The following is a 20,643-nucleotide window of genomic DNA, read 5'->3' as shown; positions in this document are numbered from 1 at the left end:
TGAATGAATGAATGAATGAATGAATGAATGCATGCATGCATGCATGCATGCATGCATGCTATGAGATCCTGTTGGCTGTTACTCTTTTTTTATACTCAATTCTATCAAGTATGCCTTTCTGAAGCACTGCTTGAAAGACTCATGAGAAAAAAGAACACTGCCTCACTTTTCACGAAAATTAACTCAAAGATAAGGCCTGCATGTACAATACAAAACTATAAAAATTCCGGAAGCAGCCAGGCACAGTAACTCACACCTGTAATCCCAGCATTTTGAGAGACCATGGTGGAAGGATCACTTGAGGCCAAGAGTTCAGGACCAGCCTTAGGCAACATAGTAAGATCCCGTTTCTACAAAAAAATGTACAAAAATAAGCCTGATGTGGTGGCAGATGCCCATTGTCCCAAAATACTATAGTCCCAGCTACTAGAGGTAGGTGCCTATAGTCCTGGGACAGGAGGATTGCTTGAGCCCAGGAGTTCAAGACTCCAGTGAGCTATAATCATGCCACTGCACTTCAGCCTGGGCAACAGAGTGAGATTCTGTCTCTTGAATAATTAGTTCATTAAATTTCCAGAGAAAGTATGAGAGAAAATTATATATTGCCTTGGATTGGACAATGGGGTTTTAGATATAATACCAAAAATTAAGCTATGAAAGAAAAAATCGATAAGTTGGACTTAAAAATTGATAATTGTACTTCTCTAAACTGTTAAGAGAAAGGAAAGGCAATCCACAAATGGTGAAAAAATACTTATAAAATACATATTTGATAAGACTTATATCCAAAATGTTCAAAGAATTCTTAATAATAAGAAAACAGCCCAATTTTTAAAGTGGGCAAAACGATCTAAACAGATACTGCAACAAAGAAGACATACAGGTATCAAGTAAGCTCATGAAAAGCTCAATATCAACTGTTATAAGGGAAATGCAAATTTAAAAGATGAGATACTGCCATGCACCTATTAGAATGGCTAAAATCTAAAACAAGGACAACAGCAAAATGTTGATAAAGATAAAAGCAACAGGAACTCTCATTCATTGCTGGTAGGAACACAAAATGGTATGGCAACTTTGGAAGACTGCCAGCTTCTTAAAAAGCTAAATATAGTCTTACCATGCAACCCACCAGTGGTGGTCCTTGTTATTTATCCCACTGACTTGGAAACATGTCCATACCAAACCCGGCATGCAAATGTCATAGCAGCTTTATGCAGAATCACTAAAATGTAAGCAACCAAAAAATGTCCTTCATTAGGTGAATGGATAAACAAGCAGTGGTCCATCCATACAATGGGATGCTATTCAGCAGAAAGAAAAGAGCTCTTAGGCCACACAAAGACATGGATAAATCTTAAATGCATATTGCTAAAAGAAACCAACTTTAAAGGCTATGTACTGTAGGATTCCATTTATATCACATTATATAAAAGGCAAAACTATAAAAATCATAAACAGATTGGTGATTACCATGAGTTCAAGGTCAGGGAGGGTTGAATGGTAAAGTACAGAGGATTTTTTTGAGCAATGAAACTATTCTGCATGATACTATTAATATAGTGGTAGATATACTGTACATTTATCAAAATCAAACTTTAAAGCACAAAGAATGAGCATGAATATATGTAGTTATAAAAAAAGTCAATTAGGTTATCATGGAATCCCAGATGGAAAGGAAACTATAATTAAGTAACTCTGTTGCAAATATATGAAATAACCTCACTGAAGAGGGTGGGGGGAAAATGTGCTGCTCTAAGTAACTTTGGAAATTAGTGGAGTCTGTAAGAATAAAGAAAAAAACTATAAATAAGCATTGTACTCCAGTTGATGGAGTTTTTCTCCACAGGTAATGAATTCTGAAGCCACTATACATGTATACTGGAATTGAACATTTAAATAAATGGTGATTGGTGGAAACCAAGTTTCTCACTGTTGGAGTGAGAGGTTAGAGGCCAAGGTGGGAGGATCACTTGAGGCCAGGAGTTCCAGACTAACCTGGGCAACATAGCAAGAGCCCCATCTCTACCAAAAAAAATTTTTTTAATTAGCTGGGTGTGGCAGTGTGAGCCTGTTGTCCCAGCTTCTCAGGAAGCTGAGGCAGGAAAATCACTTGAGCCCAGGATTTCAAGGTTTCAGTGAGCTATGCCACTGTTCTCCAGCCTGGGCAACAGATTGAGACCTTCTCTAAAATAAAACTAGGAAAGTCTGAAAAACTGACATCACCAGGAGAAGTCTAAGGAAACATAATTACTAAATGTATTAATAATATGATATCCTGGATGAGATCATGGAACAGAAAAGTATATGGGGCAAAAACTAAGGAAATCTGAATAAAGGGTGAACTTCAGTTAATACTGTCTTAATATATGTTCATTAATAAATATACTAACTTATGGTAATAATAGGGGAAATTGGCTGTGGAGTATATGGGAACTTTGTACTATCTGTACAGTATTTCTATAAATCTAAAATTATTCTAAAATGTTGATTAAAAAGAAAGTACACATATTTAGGACATAATAATTGCTGAATTTTAGTTGATTCTATGTGGCTATATGCCCTTGGATTAACTATATGACCTTGGGCATTACTACACTTAAATGGCCACAGTTTAGTCATCTATAAAATGAGTGAATAAGTTACTACATTAATCCTTCTGTGACATTCCTCTACTTTGTGAATTCTTGATGTCTCTCCAGTTTCATCTAAGAGACAACAGAGCCCAAAAATGTCTCCTTAAAGATGATAAGATAAAGCATGAGAAAAAATTCTGTAGAGAATGGGGGCAATAACATTGATTCTGTAAAATTAAATTATCTATGAATTGACATTCCTAATGCAGAAAAGGAAGAATTCCTATTCCTAGAATATACTCAGTTGTCAGATATTCCTTAGAAATGTAGCACACCTGAAAATGTATGAGTTAATAACAGAAAATAAATCAAGCCATTTAAATATAATGTATTAGGAACACAGTCTTATGTATCTTTGAGATACATACTTTTCATGACACTTATAAGAGGAAAATATCATGAATAAGAGAAAAAAAACTTCAATATATTCCTGAACAGAAATAAATTCCAGTGTCTTATGCCTCTTGGCAAAGAAGCTGTTAAGATTCTCCTTGGTATGTTTCTGATCAAGGTGATGAGCTGTAACCTTCAGTATAGTTTGGTAAATTGCTGTTGGGTAATCGACCCTATCCTGGACAGCAGTTCTGTTGCAGCTATACCGTTCATGGCCCCATCATAGAACCTTAGAATGTTCATGTGGGCAAAGACCTCAGACATTTTAAAAAATGCAAGAACTGGATAGGATGAGTCCATCCTATTCAACAGTAACTTAGAAGGGACCTCAGACCTGACAGAGCTGGTATTAGATACAGGGCCAGAATGAAAATGTTCACACTAGCTTCACAGACAGGAGAACACTAGGCCAAAACCAAAAATTCAATAGGGTTAAAGTATTATACTAAAATTAACCAAAAATAAAATTGGGGGGCTTACTTGTAAGATAGGTAAGATGTAGCTGATAGCAATGTATGTTAAAAAGTGGCATGAAGAATCATGTGAGATAATAATGTGGGATAGATGCTTTTTAAAAAATCAGGTAATATGGATCTATCACAGCTGCACAACAGAGGGGTTACCAACAGGCCAGTGAGCCAGACTGCCTGTGTTTGGTGTGTTTGAATCTTTGTTCCATCATTGCACTTATATCAGGGTGACTTTGGGCACCAATTTCTCTATCTGTAAAATGGAGATGTAGTTATGCATTGTATAAGCTCATCGTGACTATATTAAGCACTTGTCAAGGTTTCTACAGTGGAATTAGTGTTCAATAAATGTTAACTATTATCATACATTATTATTATTGATTACAATAAAATCCGGTGTCTAGATTCTAGAAAATAATCATTCCACTCTATACTGTATTGATCCCATCTGTATTATTGTGGACAAATCACATCTATATTCTTTTAAGAGGACACATTCTTTTTACCTCCTCCTATAAAGAAGAGCCAGGGTAGTTAAGGGGATCTGGAAATAGTGGCTTATGAATTAAAAAAAAAAAAAAGGAAATCCATTATCTTGGAAAGAGGAAAAAATCTAAGAGGTAAGATAGCCCTGTTCAATATGGGAAGAGTTCCCATTTAGCTAAAGAAACAGCCTAAATCTGCATCAATCAAGAGAATAGAACTAGGAACAGTAACTAAAAACTAGTGGGAGACAGAAAGGAAACTAGTGTAATGAAAAACTTTTTAAAAAATTAAAGTTGCTCATACAAGGTGATACAGTCAAAGCTACACCGCTATTTGCCAGATCTCATACTGAAGATTGCTATATTATGTAGGAAATATGACCAGATGACATTAAAAGTCTTTCCAGCTCTGATTCTGGAATGTTGTTCTAGAGGTCATATTAGTTATAGGGCAGGTGGGAGTGTAGTGGGTGGTGTGTGTGTAAAACGCCTGGTGAAAGTGCTCTTGTTAACATTATCGCACACATTGCCTGTGATTGCTGTGCTAGACACTGAGGTGACACAGCTAAAGAGATGTGGAGGACATGATAAAGATTACTGTGACCAAGAAAAGACCAAGAACAAAGAGAGATGAAAGAAGGAACTGTCCCCATTCATTGGCTTCACAGTGCTGATACCCAATCCTGGTTGTCTGTCCTAAGAAGATGGAGATGGCTAATCTTTCTCTTATCTTCATAAGTAATTCTCTCAAATATTTTCTCTTCTTTACGATACTTGTGGCTTGAACCCAACTCTATACTGTACAGACTTGATGGGGAGTCCAGGATCTGAGTTCAGGTTCCACCTCTGCTCCTTTCTACCTGCCTGATCTGTTGGCTTCCATTTTCTACCTGTGCAATGAGGATGATAGTATCATCCCTGTGCTGTCTCCCTCACCAGGTTCTTATGAGAATTCAATGAGCATATTGACATGGACGTGCTTTGTAAATGTAAAGCACTACTGAAATAAAGGGGCTTATTGTTTCTACCTGGAATGATGCTCACTGCTCCCGTGCATTCCTCTGCAGTGTCCACACCCTGCTTCAGAATATGACCAGTTTCCGAAAGGAAAATCAGTTGCCTTTTGCAACATGAAAAATATTACATTTTTTTTCATTTGTTTACCTTTTGCTTTAGAATAGTAAGTACCGTGTATAGTATATGTCACTTATGACTTTTAAGGTATAATCAGTTCAGTGGCAATGGTATTTCCCCTTTCTCTTCCTTTGTTTACTGGCTTCTGGTATTGTTTATTACTTAGATAAGGCCACCTGAATACTCAGTGATTTACGTCAGAATGAGAGCCAGGCAGAACTTGGGGAATGGAGCTCCTGCCCTCTGGGATGTGCTCACCTGGAGAGAGAGCTGTGCACCAGGATCAGAAAGAGAATCTCACTGTTAGAGGAGCAGAGGATGTTGTGCTTTCCAGATGAATGTTTTGCTTCTCTCGTCTTTATTCCTTTGTTTTCTGCCCCTCTAGTTCTTCTCTCTCATGTAAGGTAAATCCATAGAAAACCTCTGGCATTCTAGCACCCTCAGACCTTGCATAAGCTGAAATCCAAAAAGTTCCAAATTGGGCTGAGTAAATCAATCCCAGTCCATCTAAACTTCAGAAGCTAAAAATGAAATCATACCTGCAGCATTTTCATTTCACTTCTTCAAGTCCTCATGTAGCATTTTATAATTGACACCGGAACAAATGTAGGTAGGTGAGGGAAAGGTTAGCGAATGTCATTGTCAACAGAGATTTAATACCTTCGTCATCATTATGATCATTACGAAGATGATAGCACAAAGTTTGTATGTGGTGTACATATTCCTTGTTTGGTGCTACTGTGTCAGCAGCTATTCTTCTAATCTCTGAGATGTTAGTGATCCTTCTTATAGATCAGAAATAGCAAGAAAGATACTAGATGCTTGTAGTCTCAAATGGGGAAGGCATGGTAAACCCATAAATCTCAGGCTTTTAAGCTGCCTCCTTTCTTTCAGTATTTCAGGCTAATATCCTAAACTATCATTCCTTTTAATATTTAAAATAAAAGTAAAACACTATTCCTTTTAATATTTAAAATAAAACTTCTCTTTGAAAAGATTTTCACCAGTGATACAATAAAAATATTTGAATATACTAATGATTATATCAAGTGTTTCTAGACCTATTCATATATGAATTATGTTACTACTTAGAGGAAATAGTATGAAGCATCCATGTGAATGTTAATAAAAATGATATGAATACCTAAGTTATAGGAGCATTGATTATAGTATGTTCTTATCAGATACTTTTATAGCATTATAGTAGGATTCTGTTTTTTACCAATTATACTGAGGGAACAGATACAAGACCCTTATCCAGAGCAAAAACTCTAGAATAATGCAACAGTCCCTTAGAAATATGGGACAAATGAAATATACATACTTAAAAGTGCATGTTACATGCTACAAATCTAAAAATATTTTCAAAAAGATGTGGGTGCCATTATCTTTAATTCAGAATTTTTTCTTCCAGTTAGGAGTTAAAGTACCTAAATAATAATATTAATTAATGTAATTTTGAAAACTGCTAAATTAAACAAAAAGAAAGATGCCTCTGCATGCTTCATTCTTGAGATAATAGTTTGGAATTTTCTAAATAACAATGAGAACATTTTCATGGTTTTAAAAAATTATTATTAAAAAATTGGAAAAGTTTATATCTGTGTGACATTTTCGTAGTTTAAATTTCTTCTCCTCTGCCCTTTTTAATGAACTATTCCTCTTCCCATCAGGCTTATATAATATTTAAATTTGCATAGATCTAGTTTGAAGGTTTCAGCTCTGTGTATTTCCTTTTGGTTTTCTGGGTGGATGCAATATGATAATTCTACTTTGTAAAAAAATTGGTTAAATATATATCATATTAATATATAATCTACTTTGTAGAATATAATTCTACTTTGTAGAAAACTTGCTAAAATATATTTGCTGTTTTTACAACATAATCATCATGGTTATATACAAACCTTCTATATTTTAAGTATTTGAGAAGATATAACTTATTTAAACTCCAAATGCTTTTGAAAAGTTTCAGAACATTTTTACTCAGATATAAAAATTGATGTATAAATGCCAGTGCAATAAAGGATATGTTAAATAGTAAAAGAAAAATATTGTGTTTAACAATACCTGGAATAAATTATATGTTTGTAGAACTATGTTCTATGATCAGTTATAAACTGTTACTGAATCTTCAGTGCCAGAGTTGAGATATAAATTGTTCCTACTACAATTTCAAATTTAGAAGACATGCTATTATCTTATACTTAAAAGATTCATTTTTTTCCCAATGGTAATGAATGACCAGACACAAGTATTTCATTTATGAAGCATGCAGATTATCATAAATCAGGATAGCACAGTTCCACTCTTGATTATTTCTTCAAGGCAAGCTTTTCTAGGTTATGAGACGTGCACTTTTAAATTAAGTCAATTACACCGTAGCTTCTAGTTAATCTTTGAGACTGGAACAGTATATTTAAAAATTTGTCTCCTTGTTAAATAGGCACCATGACAGTGTTTGTGTAGTGTATTGTTAACCTCCAGTGGAAGGTTAAGCGGCTTCTTCTGTATCTAAATCTGTTGCTGTGAAAAATGACTGCAGCGTTGCACCCACCTACCCATGAATAGGGAAAGCGAAGACTTGCACCTGTGGGATTAGGTATAGCAGCAGGAAGTAAGAGCGTTTGCAGCATATAATTAACAAGGATTTTTTTTCTTCTTCTTTTTTTAAACAGCATGTTCATCTTGCTAGGTTAACTAGTGATTAATGCTTGAAAAAAAATTTGCTGGAGTCTGCATCCTTTTCTTAAACTCATTCACTCACCACAAGAGGAACACACCTCAAAATACTTCATTTCTTTCTGTAATTATTGATTTCTTTATACTGATAGGGGAATTTTTTAGATTTTTTTGTGCCTTTACTATAACTTTGGTAGCCAAATTCTGTTATTTTCTGAATCAGATTAAAAGCAATTTAGGAACTTCATTTAGAGATTGCTACCTTAAAATACAAGGGGAAATTAGTGAACTAAGAATCTCAGAGGTTAAATGGGAGTATGAAAAAAATCCTTCACTTATTCTAAATGGTATTTAAGACATAGTTTGCTCACTATGTGGTTTTTAATTATCATTTTCTATTCATTTAAAAAAACTAATTTTTAGAAAACTATGATATAATTACTAATTTAGAAAAGATTTCTAAATATAGCTCTTTAAAATACAATATTCTTCATAAAAACTCATCCTGAAAATCTACAGTTGAAATTTAACAGGCCACTCCTTTGGGAAAGTTGGTAGACACCCACTTGTATCAGAATCTGTAGCAGTAGTTTGTCTCTTCCAGGAAATCTTTTCCTTTGCATGCCGAAAGAACCACAAAAATTTAACAGTATACTTCGTTTTTTTTAACTAAACTTCATTTCCTAATAAGATAACATTTAATAATGGAATTCAATGTGATGACTTTCAAAGTATGTAAATTTTGCTGCCATGAAACAAGAGTCTGAGCACAAAGGACACTGAACCAGCGATAATGTCTTCTATCCAAACGCGTTTGTACTGTATGTAGAAACTGTTTAAAAGGAAAATTACATCTTTTTCAGCAATTTATCAGAGATAATTACGCTTCGTACACCAAATGAAGGATAAAGTGTTTTAAAGAACTCTAATTCTAATTGGTAAATGTCACCAGCTGTTGCAGTTACTCTTACTTGTGTATATTCTTTTAATGATTATAGTCTCATGCCACAAGCTACATGAAAATATATTCACTAGGTGTGAAATTCCCATATGTCACACTTTCAAGAATAGGTAAACAGCTCAAAGATAAAGGAAGAAATAATGCCAATGAGGAAGGTAAGAATCCTAGGTTTGTTTTCCAGGAAAGTGGATATTACTTTGCCAAAGGGGAGAAAATGCTATTTCAAAAAGAAAAAGAAAGAAACAATTTGTTAAAACAAACTTTTAAATGAGCTTTACCTCATACTTCACCAGAGATTCTTATTTCCTTAGAAAGTTTGGAACTATCTCAACTGGTAAATTTCAGCACTAAATCCTTTGGATCTGCCAATAGGGAACAGCATTTAGTTTTCTTTTAGGCTTAAACTGTAAAGTATTTGTTAGTGTTAGATGGTGAAAGATAAATTATTCCTAGACAGTGTTTCATGATGGCTAATGTTATCTGGTAAATGACCAAGGAAATAGAAATAACCCTGGTGTCTATGGTGAATGTTTAAAGTCTTTATCTGGTCTTCCTGGCCATAACTAACTTTCCATTGAGTCTGATGGGTCTAATGATTGACTGGATTAAACTTCTTTTTTTTTTTTTTTTTTTGAGACGGAGTCTCACTTTGTTGCCTAGGCTAGAGTGAGTGCCGTGGCGTCAGCCTAGCTCACAGCAACCTCAAACTCCTGGGCTCAAGCGATCCTTCTGTCTCAGCCTCCCAAGTAGCTGGGACTACAGGCATGAGCCACCATGCCCGGCTAATTTTTTCTATATATATTAGTTGGCCAATTAGTTTCTTTCTATTTATAGTAGAGACGGGGTCTCGCTCTTGCTCAGGCTGGTTTCGAACTCCCGACCTCGAGCAATCCGCCCGCCTCGGCCTCCCAGAGAGCTAGGATTACAGGCGTGAGCCACCGCGCCCGGCCTGGATTAAACTTCTAAGCATCGTTTTTCTTTGAAAAGGGAAAACAAAAATGGGATTGGGGTGGGGAGAGATGGTAGAGAAGGCAAGCCTCTCATTTGTCTGTTCTTCAACTCCCAGTTTAACTGAGCTGTTCCCAACTGCCTTGGTGTTATGCATGGTACAGCATCCTGTTTCTAGGCACCTGTCTGAAACTCAGCTGCTGAGCTAACTTGCTATTATGTGTAAAAAACTGTTCCCATGTCATTTTCATTCTGTGGCAGTATGTTTTCTGAATGTTCTCGTTTTCAGTGTTTTGACAAAGTTTGAGAGGCAACGAGAAAAATACATATCTTATGAGTGAGTTGTTCTCAGGTATTCATAGCAGTAATCTGTGCAAAGAATCCTGCCTCTTCACTGGAAAAACTAATGTATAAAACCTCCACCCCCAAAAAGAAAGGAATCTAGGTTTGTGATGATGATTCCTTGTAATTGTTGAAACTTTCATACATTCCTTATGAGAATTATGCAGAAAAATAGTGAAGGGATGAAGTCAATAAGTTACCTCTGTTGAGTTTGGAATGTATTACTTATGTTGTGTGTGAATGCTCTAGAAGGGGAGACCAGCGAAGACATTTATATAGTTATTTCAAATTATAACTACTTTTGTTATATCAGAGTTATGTTGAAAACATCCTTGAATTTATGTGGTCTGCATTTCCCTTTAGGTTAAATATAAGAGCAGTAAGAGATTGCGGTGATTCTTATTGCACAGAAATAGCTTTGTACCATAAAAAATTAAATTAAATTAAATGTTACAAATGGAATAAGTAAGATACACTCATTGCTTATATTATGTATTAGTTAAGAGATGGGCAAGTTTAGTGTGATATGTAAAATATATCACCCCTCAAAAAAGTAGCAAGAACTTTTTTTCTCTCTTTTAGAGGCAGGGTCTTGCTCTGTTGCCCAGGTTGGAGTGCAGTGGCATGGTTGCATCTCACTACACCCTCAGACTCCTGGGCTCAAGAAGTCCTCCTGCCTCAGCTTCCCAAGGAGGTGGGACTACAGGCATACACTGCTGCAGTCAGCTAATTTTTCTCACTTATTTTTTTTTAGAGATAGGGTCTCACTATGTTGCCCATAGGCCGGTGTCGAACTCCTGGCCTCAAGCGATCCACTCACCTCAGCCTCCCAAAGTGCTGGAATTATACACATGAGCCACCACACCCAGTTTCTGTCTTTTATTTAAGGAGAAGGTACTACCACTGGTCCTAGCATCACTCAGATGCATACCTTGAGTTATTTTTCCAGCAGTAGTAATAGTTAAATGATTCATATCCTCTTTCACCTAATTTTCTTACAGTATTTACTTTTGCAAATGAGTCTGTTGACAAAGGTTATAAGTACGTTCTGTGAACATGAAATGATGCAAGGCCAACTAGCTTATTTGGGCATCAGTTTCTACCACTTTCTTCTTCTTACTGTCAAACTCAAATAACTAAGTACAGATTTTGAATCAAGCCCAGCTGTGGATGACACAAATGAGTATTTTCATTAACTAGTCCAGCTATATGAAACTCAAGAAAGAACAAAACGTAAATCAAGAATGAAAACTCTTTAGCAGCCATTCAGGTTTTTGTCCCTCCTGAGTAGTGATTTTGTAGAGTCTACAGCAAAGAAAAAGTTATATTATCTACTCTAGCTCCTCTACCATTAGAAGACACCACATGTTAGATAGCTTTGGAAAGTTATCTAATTCACATCTTTGGCTCTATATAGGAAGCTAGTTCATTGATACTCCTATTGCATTTCTATATTAAATTATTGAGATAATATTGGTAATTATTGAGCAGCAACAATGGATAATCCACAAAATAGTTTGTTTTACTTTGTAATGTATTAAATATTTTCCCCCAATATCTTCCTAATAATATATTACTCAGCTTAATAAGATTTAGTTTATTGAACACCTATAATAGTCAAAGGAAGTACCCCAAGGAAAGCTAACATTTTTTAATGGTGTGGATAAACCTGCCAGAAAAGGTGAAAAGTAAATTGTATTTTCAATTAGGAAATTATAGTTACATGTGGAAAAGTTTTGGGAAAATTTATTTACTTATACTGCTTGACATATTGACCTTTCAAGATAGCCATTTAAAAAAAAAAAAAGATATGTCCAGGCTTAGAACACTGTATTTTTTTTTTTTTTTTTTGAGACAGAGTCTCGCTCTGTTGCTCAGGCTAGAGTGAGTGCCATGGCATCAGCCTAGCTCACAGCAACCTCAAACTCCTGGGCTCAAGCAATCCTGCTGCCTCAGCCTCCTGAGTAGCTGGGACTACAGGCATGCGCCACCATGCCCAACTAATTTTTTTCTATATATATTAGTTGGCCAATTAATCTTTTTCTATTTATAGTAGAGACGGGGGTCTCGCTCTTGCTCGGGCTGGTTTCGAACTCCTGACCTCGAGCAATCCGCCTGCCTCGGCCTCCCAGAGTGCTAGGATTACAGGTGTGAGCCACCACGCCCGGCCAGAGCACTGTATTTTTAATTATTTTGAACTGATGAACAACTATGACCTCAAGTTGTGAATATCAGTAATAAATTATTTTATTTACTTTAATTACCGAATGTATTGAAAGTGCTTACTGTTGATTTGGTCTTGAGCATATTTTACTGGTATAAACTTAATTTTCGGGGTATGAATAAATAAGAACTTCATAACTGAGCCCTGATGTTGTTTTATTCCTCCTGCTTTTCCCTCAACAGAAACCAGGAATGGATCTGGCAGACACTTATATTATGTTTGTTCGGCAAAACCAGGATATTCTTCGAGAAAAGGTCAATGAGGAAATGTATATAGAAAAGTTGTTTGATGTAAGTAGCTACCCTTACAAGGTATGATGGCATTATAGATATACTGCAAAGAGAAAAGTGACATTTTGATGCTATGTTTGTAAAACACACTCTTCTTTTTTGATCCTTTTTCTGTGCAGCTAATATAGTTGATAATCTTTATATTTCCTTGACTGCTGTGGGAATCCTTAATTAGATTCCTTTTCTACATGAAAACTGTCACCATTAGAATGAAAGTTTCAAAAACCTTCTGAGGTTAGTTTTAACAAGCAAGATGATAATCATTTTACCGTTGTGTTCAGCATTATTTCTCTTGCCTTATGTAACATTCTGTAAACACAATCATATTGTAATAGATGTGGTCCTCACTACTATTAAAAGTTTTTCTTTTAAATCAGTATAATATTCTTCAGCTAAACAAAGAAACAAGCTTCTGTAAAGCCAAATATCTGCCACTCTACTGTTGTTGAACATTTTATCTTCATTTAACACATTGACTGCAACACTAGAAAAAAAATTTTTTCCTTGGGGCCATGGCATTTTATTATGAAAATAGAATTAAAACTTCAAAAGCAAAACAGTCCTTTCTAATTGAATAAAAAAATATTTTTTATTGTTTTCTGTGCGTGAGTTATATGCAATTTAAAAAATAGTTCTCATGGCTCCCAAGGTAAAGAGACGTGTGAGTTCTGTATGCTTCACAGTGCCCCGGGCTCGAAACTAGCTTGAGTTAAATACAACTCATATAGCAGTTAATGTGTTACAATACTGATGTGTGCTAGAAGATACAATATTACAGTTTTATCGGTATTAAGGTCTTCATTTAGGCATGATAACTCTTAGAAATGGGGGGTTGTGGTTTTAGATATCATGACCATCAAGTTGCATTTATTGAGTGTATGTAAAGGAGACTAAGAGAGCAGTCAATTTAAATAACAATGCTGTCATTCATTTGTCATTATTTAACACTCAGTACAAATGAAATGGTACTTTGCTTGTGACATAACTTTGCATAATTCACCACAATGCTGATTCTGAAATGTAATATTGGCTTTGAAGTGTATTTATTTATGTACATCTTCTCTGCATTTTAGAAATGCTTTTCTGGCAGTTTCATTTAATTATGCAAGTTACTGCAAATGTTTTCATAACAGCAATTCACGGGCTTCATGGTGACACTTCAGCTGTGGCAGTTACAGAAGGTCCCGCTACGTCATCATCTCCGCCATGGTCTATCGTGTCAGTGTTCACTGTTTGTTAGATTGGGTGGCCAAAATGAATCTTATCTTTCATACTTTATGTTTTAAGCCTCTACCCAGGCTGTTTTACAATAAAAGTATCATCTGTTTTAATAAGCTAAGTGTTAATATGTGTGAAAAAAATGATTTCCTAAAAGCTTTGATGCCCTGCAGGGGTAGAAAAATTATCATCCATCCAGCTGGCTCTTTTACAAAATACTGAAACCATATTAGCAACTTCTGCATCCATTTGGTATTCCTCTAAATTTACAAGCATATGTTTCTTATCCAAGTTCTTTTTTACTTTTTTTGCTTATGTGGTGATTTTTAAAAATGTTGAACAGAAAAGGAAAGTTGAGCTGATGTTAGTTTTTACCATTATGCTGCTTCTTAGAATAGCTTAAAGCACATATTCTATGATGAAAAAAGTTACAGCCATTCTGGAAATATATCATCATAGATAGATTTGTTGGGTGTGTGCATGTGTGTGTGTACACTTTCTTAACATCCGTGATTTTTTTTCTTGGTGACATTTACTGCAAAGCTTAAGCACTCTTGCCATCAGTTTATACCAAAGGTAGAATTTTTTTCTTCTCAAAGATATTTCCCACTTTCAACTCCTTTTCATTCACTGAACTTCTTTGGAAGACTTTCTGTGTGGCAACAATAACAGAGCTCTCTAACGTGGGTCCAAGGAGGCTGACATTAAAATAATGCACTAGTTTAAATGTCCTGATTATGTATACTTTCATTTTGATAACTAAGCACCTAACATGGCTGTGGGTTTGCTTCTAAAAGGAACTCTTGACAAACAACCATTCTGTTTTGGTTTTGAAGGTTTTGTCATTTTGCATATCCCCGGTATAACATTGGACTTGTTATTTGTAAAATACTTGTAATGTCTTTAAACACTCTAATATTTTTAAGTTGCACATTTTTATTACTTTAATTAAAAATAAAAATAGACCCTAATACTTTTGATATGTCATCAAGAATAACATGTATGAGGAGTACTAAGAGCCACTAATTAACCAAGACTGAATTTGTCTCAATTACAGTTAGAAAATGAGAGGTTATCAAGTATGTGTTGAAAGGTAAAGTAGGATGTGTATCTTAAGCAACAGATCATTACTGAGAGACATTATATAATTATTGGAAATCTACTTGGCTGGAGCTTAAAATAATATTGTTAGGTGTCAAGAAAAGTTGAAAATAATGACTCTATAAATACTGTTAGCAACCTTAGTCTATTACAGATAAAAGATTGAAGAGAACAGTTTTATTCAGGCATCATGCAAACTTTTGCTATTCCAATTAGAGTACTTTCTATGTAAGTAAGTAAATGGATCCTGCTAACTTCAGTTGCAGGTGAAAATACACATACACACGTGTGCACACACATTACAGTGAGTTAGTGGTTATTGGTGTTAACCAACCCAGACAAGAGAATGAGCATTACAGTTTTTTGTCATGCAACATGGGGGCTTAGCTCTTTAAGAAATCTGTTTAGTTTTGGAAATACCACATATAATACTATTTTTATATAAAATAACTAGTCTGTGAAACAGATATTCATCCTGCCCCTAACACTTTATATAGTGTGTTTTACTAAATTATCTTCTTTCTAGATGATGTCCTATCCATGGGAAGGGCTACTGAAAAGTTTGTGGAACTTTCTCTGAGAATAGTAACTAACTGCTTGTGATATCCTTGGCCTCTAAAACTTTTGCTCAGTTAAAAATCTTAATTATTCCTGATTTGTATTTTGAAATACTCCAAAGTTCAGTAAATGACTGTATCACTGACTAAGACCAGTAAAATGGCCATTGACCTGAATTTGTGCCCGTTCTTTTGGGACACCTAGGAATGAGAATGTTCTTCCAAGAGTTGTCAGTGTGCCATCTACACAGTTATATACCATAACAAAATCTGCTTCCAGAGCATCTTGCCCTGCTATTATTATTGTTCCTGTCTCCAGGGATAAGTTATTTTGTTTCCTAACCTCAAAGTATTAAAGAGGTAAAGTATTAAAATCTGTATTATCTTCAAGGCCATATATAGGATAATCCCAGACTTTTACATCAAATCTTGAAATATGAAAATTGAAAGTACCCTTTGAAGTTCAGAAAAGCTAATATTAGAACAAATATGAAGGCACTCTATTTACCCCGTAAATGAACTTATGGAGCACTTTTTGCTTGAAACAGAAATGACTTCAAAAAAGTATAAATAAGTGATGGCAGCTCCATGCTGTTAACAGTTAGTTTATTTGAGATACATTTCTAATCTTTTCAAACTATCAAAATAATAATAGCCATAGCTATCACCATTGCCATTCTCTGAGCACCTCCACGTACCAGGAAACATTCGAGGTGCATTACCTATATCATTTCCAGCCTTCTGTGCTAGATGCCGCCATCCTCATGGTTTCCTTGTTTGTAGGTTAAGGAATCTCCCACTCAGAGATCAGTGACTTGTGAGGTGTTGAGTTAGAGCTTAAACTGTATCTTTGTAGTTTCAAAATCCATGCTCTTTTGACCTTACCTCAGACTTAAAAAATTTGAAATGATAAAATAGTGTTATGGGAAGAACATTGGGCTGCAAAGCCAGAAACCTTAGTTTCAACGACAGTTTTGCCCATAATTGTCTGGGTGAGTTTGAAAAATTTATGTCATCTGTTTAAGACTCAGTTTAGGGCCGGGCACTGTAGCTCACGCCTGTAATCCTAGCACTCTAGGATGCGGAGGTCGGTGGATTGCTCGAGGTCAGGAGTTCGAAACCAGCCTGAGCAAGAGCGAGACCCCGTCTCTACTATAAATAGAAATAAATTAATTGGCCAACTAATATATATGTGTGTGTGTGTGTGTTTATATATATATATATATAATTAGGCGGGCATGGTGGTGCATGCCTGTAGTCCCAGCTACTCGGGAGGCTGAAGCAGGAAGATCGGTTGAGCCCAGGAGTTTGAGGTTGCTGTGAGCTAGGCTGACACCATGGCACTCACTCTAGCCTGGGCAACAAAGGGAGACTCTGTCAAAAAACAAAAAAGACTCAGTTTAGGTAGTGTGTATAGACTGAAGATACTGGTCTAGAACTTCAGATGAGTCCTAAAACCCTTCCAGATTTTAAACTAATGAGTCTTTTAGTTTTAACTTTAGCAATGATGACAGAAATTACTGGGTTGGTTACATAATGAATCTTGCACCCTAGAGTAGCAATTCTTAAGTTCTTATGTGATAGCCAGGTGAAAGCAAAGTGTCCCACCTAAGAAGCAACAGCAAGTACGGTAGATAAGTAGAAAAGAGAGTATATCTAAAAGAATAGCTATGGCATATGACATGCCATGTATGTACCACCATGGTTCTAAAACTCAAATTTAGAGAAACAGTTGGAACTCATACACTGTGTATTCATGCTAAGTGTTTCCAGGTGACCAGGATATTATAAACAGAGGCTATCTCTGCCTCTCAAGTGGTCATTGAGATACATGCTGAGTTTAAAGTCTACATGTTACATTCTTTTCCAATTAAAAAAAGTGGTTTAGGCCGGGCGCTGTGGCTCACGCCTGTAATCCTAGCTCTTGGGAGGCCGAGGCGGGTGGATTGCTCAAGGTCAGGAGTTCAAAACCAGCCTGAGCAAGAGCGAGACCCCGTCTCTACTATAAATAGAAAGAAATTAATTGGCCAACTGATATATATATAAAAAAAAATTAGCCGGGCATGGTGGCGCATGCCTGTAGTCCCAGCTACCCGGGAGGCTGAGGCAGGAGGATCACTCGAGCCCAGGAGTTTGAGGTTGCTGTGAGCTAGGCTGACGCCACGGCACTCACTCTAGCCTGGGCAACAAAGCGAGACTCTGTCTCAATTAAAAAAAAAAAAAAAAAAAAAAAAGTGGTTTATTGGGCAAGGGAAATCTAAAGGATGTTCTCATGTAGTAGGAAGGACTATGGATATGCCAAAAGAAGATTTTTCTGCTTTGTAGGCTCTCTTACCTCAATGTCCCTTTTTCTAACATACACAACATTGTCAACAGTATTTTAAAAATTTCTATCAAATCAAAATAGGCTTCAATTTGTCTAATCCCAATATAAAAATATGACAAAGATTGTCTAATTCTTTAATTCCATTTTAATGCCTACTATGATGTTTCTTCCCAGGCAGAGTGGCTGCCCCCTCTCGCAGGTTTCAGAACATGTAGCACAAGCCACAGGTGTCCATGTTTTACGAGAGAGCTGGTACATTCCTTGAGAGCTTTGATTCTCTGGGCTGGAAAGTGGTGATGTTGCAGAAGCCAAAAATGACATCTACAGTAATTGTCACAACAGCACCCACTGCGGTTGTTTCTTAAGGTCCAAGATGTTATGATGTGGAGGCCATTGAGGGTTGACTAAAGCACATCTTATTTTCCAAGACAGACACTAAACCTACCTAACTCTAAACCTTTGTACATTTATTGGGCATTGCCCATCTTGAGTCCCTTGGAAACAATCTTGTTTTAGCTCTCATGTTGCTATAGACACATCAGGGTGTAGTATTTAATTGGTAAATCATGCAGATTAAACATTCTCTTTGTTATAAACTGATTAAATATTTAATTGTTGAGGAATTTCATCTCAACAAGACTTTTTAAAAAGTATTGTTATGATATCTTATAAAATTAAGAGTAATTCTTTAAATGATAGTTAATCAGTTATATTCATCCAGACAGTGTTTTATAAAGGATTAATTTTTCAGGACTTACCATGAAAAGAATCTCAATTTCCAGTAAAGAAACTTTAAATTAAACACTTTAAGTAAAATTGACCTAAACTATATAAATGGGTTCAGTAGCCCATTTATGCTAAGATAAAAAGAAAAAAAATGAAAATATTATAAGTGGATGCACTTCTCAAAATGGAACTAATTTAGCACTTATATGCTCTTGTTTGCCTCTGGATTCCCAAATGAGAAAGGGGGGAGTGCTCAGAATTTTTGAGTTAGTGTTTTACATCAGTGCCCAAACATGGTGATGCGAGAGTTTATTCTTGTTAAGATCAATGCTGCGAGCCTTAATTTATTCAAATATTCAGTTTATTATCATGTTGTTTTCCTAAGAATAGTTGAAATCAACAGAACATAGATGAGAGTAACTACTAGATAAACTTTCCTTCCATAATACACTTTGTCATATGTATTCAGAACTTATCGTGTACTTTTTCAGTCATATTCTTCCGGTATGAGTTTCTTTGTATATGTGATCGGCATCTTTATTAGGAATGCAGGCTATAGTCCATTGAGATGGAAGACTGTCTTTGCCTTCTTGCATTTCCTATAATTTTGTGATAATATGGAAATATTCTCATATTTTAATGTCAGTTTAAAAATAGCAGTTTTCCTCTTTTTATATGGTCTTTCACTTCCAAATAACCGGATGATTGTTATATGGACCACATAAATTAGTCTACATCCTCATTACAAAGTATTTTCTTTTTGGTTTTGTTTCTATATAAAAAGTAATCAAATATAAAACATTAACTGTTGGCCCACTATGCCCACTCATGATTTTCCTATCAACACTAGAAATTAAATGCTAATATTATTCCTGTGTCATAGTCGTCATTTTCCATTTCCATCAATAGGGATGGATAATAATATAAGTTCAGTAATGAGCTTGAGGCTGTTTGAGTTAATTTATTTCTAAACATTTTTATGTTGTGTACCCTCATACCTCATTGTGTACTAAAGGTAGATAAAAGGTTTGACTAATCTGTCCATTGTGTGTATTACAGGGGCAACATCTCATTCATCTCACATGTTTGAACACTGTTATTTTGCTGCTTTAACACATTGTTTTCCGGATTGTGGTGTTCTTGCTAATTGTATATATTCCTGCTTTGTTTTACCTATGGTATTTGGACTCAAACTGAAGTTGTTTGACCTCTTTTAAGATGTTCATAGTCAAACCCGTTCTTTATGTTGTCTTATCTGCCTGAGTAATGCCATACAGAGCTTGCTCCTTAGCTGTTTTTTTTCCCCCCCTCAAAGTTTGTTTCTCTTTAAAACCTCCACTCTCGAATTACAGCTGTCTGGTTCATTTGAGTTAATAATCCTCATTCTAACGTTAAGTTATTATTTGTAAGTGTAAGAATTTATAAAAGGATCAACTTTTGATGTATGATGTATGCCAAAATCTCTCTGGCAAGTCCAGACGCAGTTCAGAGAGGCCAAAGGCCCTCATTTGAATCTAAGCTGCTGGTGAATTAAAACCTGAGAAACTTGAGATAAGCGTGCCTAATTGCCTAAAAGAAACTCAACAAGAAAATGTATTGTAGCTTGTTGATCTTATTTCTTTGATAATTCAAAAGAATCTTTAAGAAATATGTAGACTTCTTACTTAGATTCTTGAAATGTGATCGTGGTACACAATTGTCATTTGGCACATTCCCAGAAATACACATCTTTGCATGAGGCACCTGGACATATGTGGCAGGTCTGGTAGAATCAGCTAATTAACAACACAGGCTTAAACAGGCACCTCATCTGGCAGTGCAGTTAGTTGCCTGATGGTGCTCAGCAGGATTTGGTAGTGCTTTTTATTTTTCTATCCTAATGGTCTGCTGCCCACCTAATTCTGCCTTATTGTCAGTCACTACTTACCGCAGCTTGGGGCCCTCCCAGGAGGCTAAATTATTATCAAAGGATTAGGGAGATGTAGCCTTGCAGCTCTGACATTTCTGATTACTTGTCTATGCCAGAACACTAATTAGCTGTGACTAATTAAGAAAAATGTTCCTGCCATAGAAAACCATTTAAAAGAACTGAGAAGTAGAAAAACAATTCAAAAGCTGAGCAGTGCTCAGATTTGCTGATGCTCTTTAGA

General features: G+C 35.7%; 1 protein-coding gene across 9 annotated transcripts in view; it reads left to right on the top strand.

Moving 5' to 3' along the window:
* Nucleotides 1–20,643, top strand: part of CADPS2 (calcium dependent secretion activator 2) — a 454,741-nt gene that overhangs the window by 417,113 nt on the left and 16,985 nt on the right. For 8 of the 9 annotated variants that reach the window (XM_076006584.1, XM_076006583.1, XM_076006580.1 and 5 more), the window contains one exon: nt 12,458–12,565. In XM_076006584.1, coding sequence (XP_075862699.1) covers nt 12,458–12,565 — 108 coding nt within the window. Of the gene's footprint in view, nt 1–12,457; nt 12,566–13,638; nt 17,323–20,643 lie in introns of those variants that run through there. The other variant, XM_076006585.1, reaches the window with a different exon arrangement.

Source organism: Microcebus murinus, chromosome 9 (assembly GCF_040939455.1).
Source record: "Microcebus murinus isolate Inina chromosome 9, M.murinus_Inina_mat1.0, whole genome shotgun sequence".
NCBI lineage: Eukaryota > Metazoa > Chordata > Mammalia > Primates > Cheirogaleidae > Microcebus > Microcebus murinus.
This window is presented reverse-complemented; position numbering and strand designations above follow the sequence as displayed.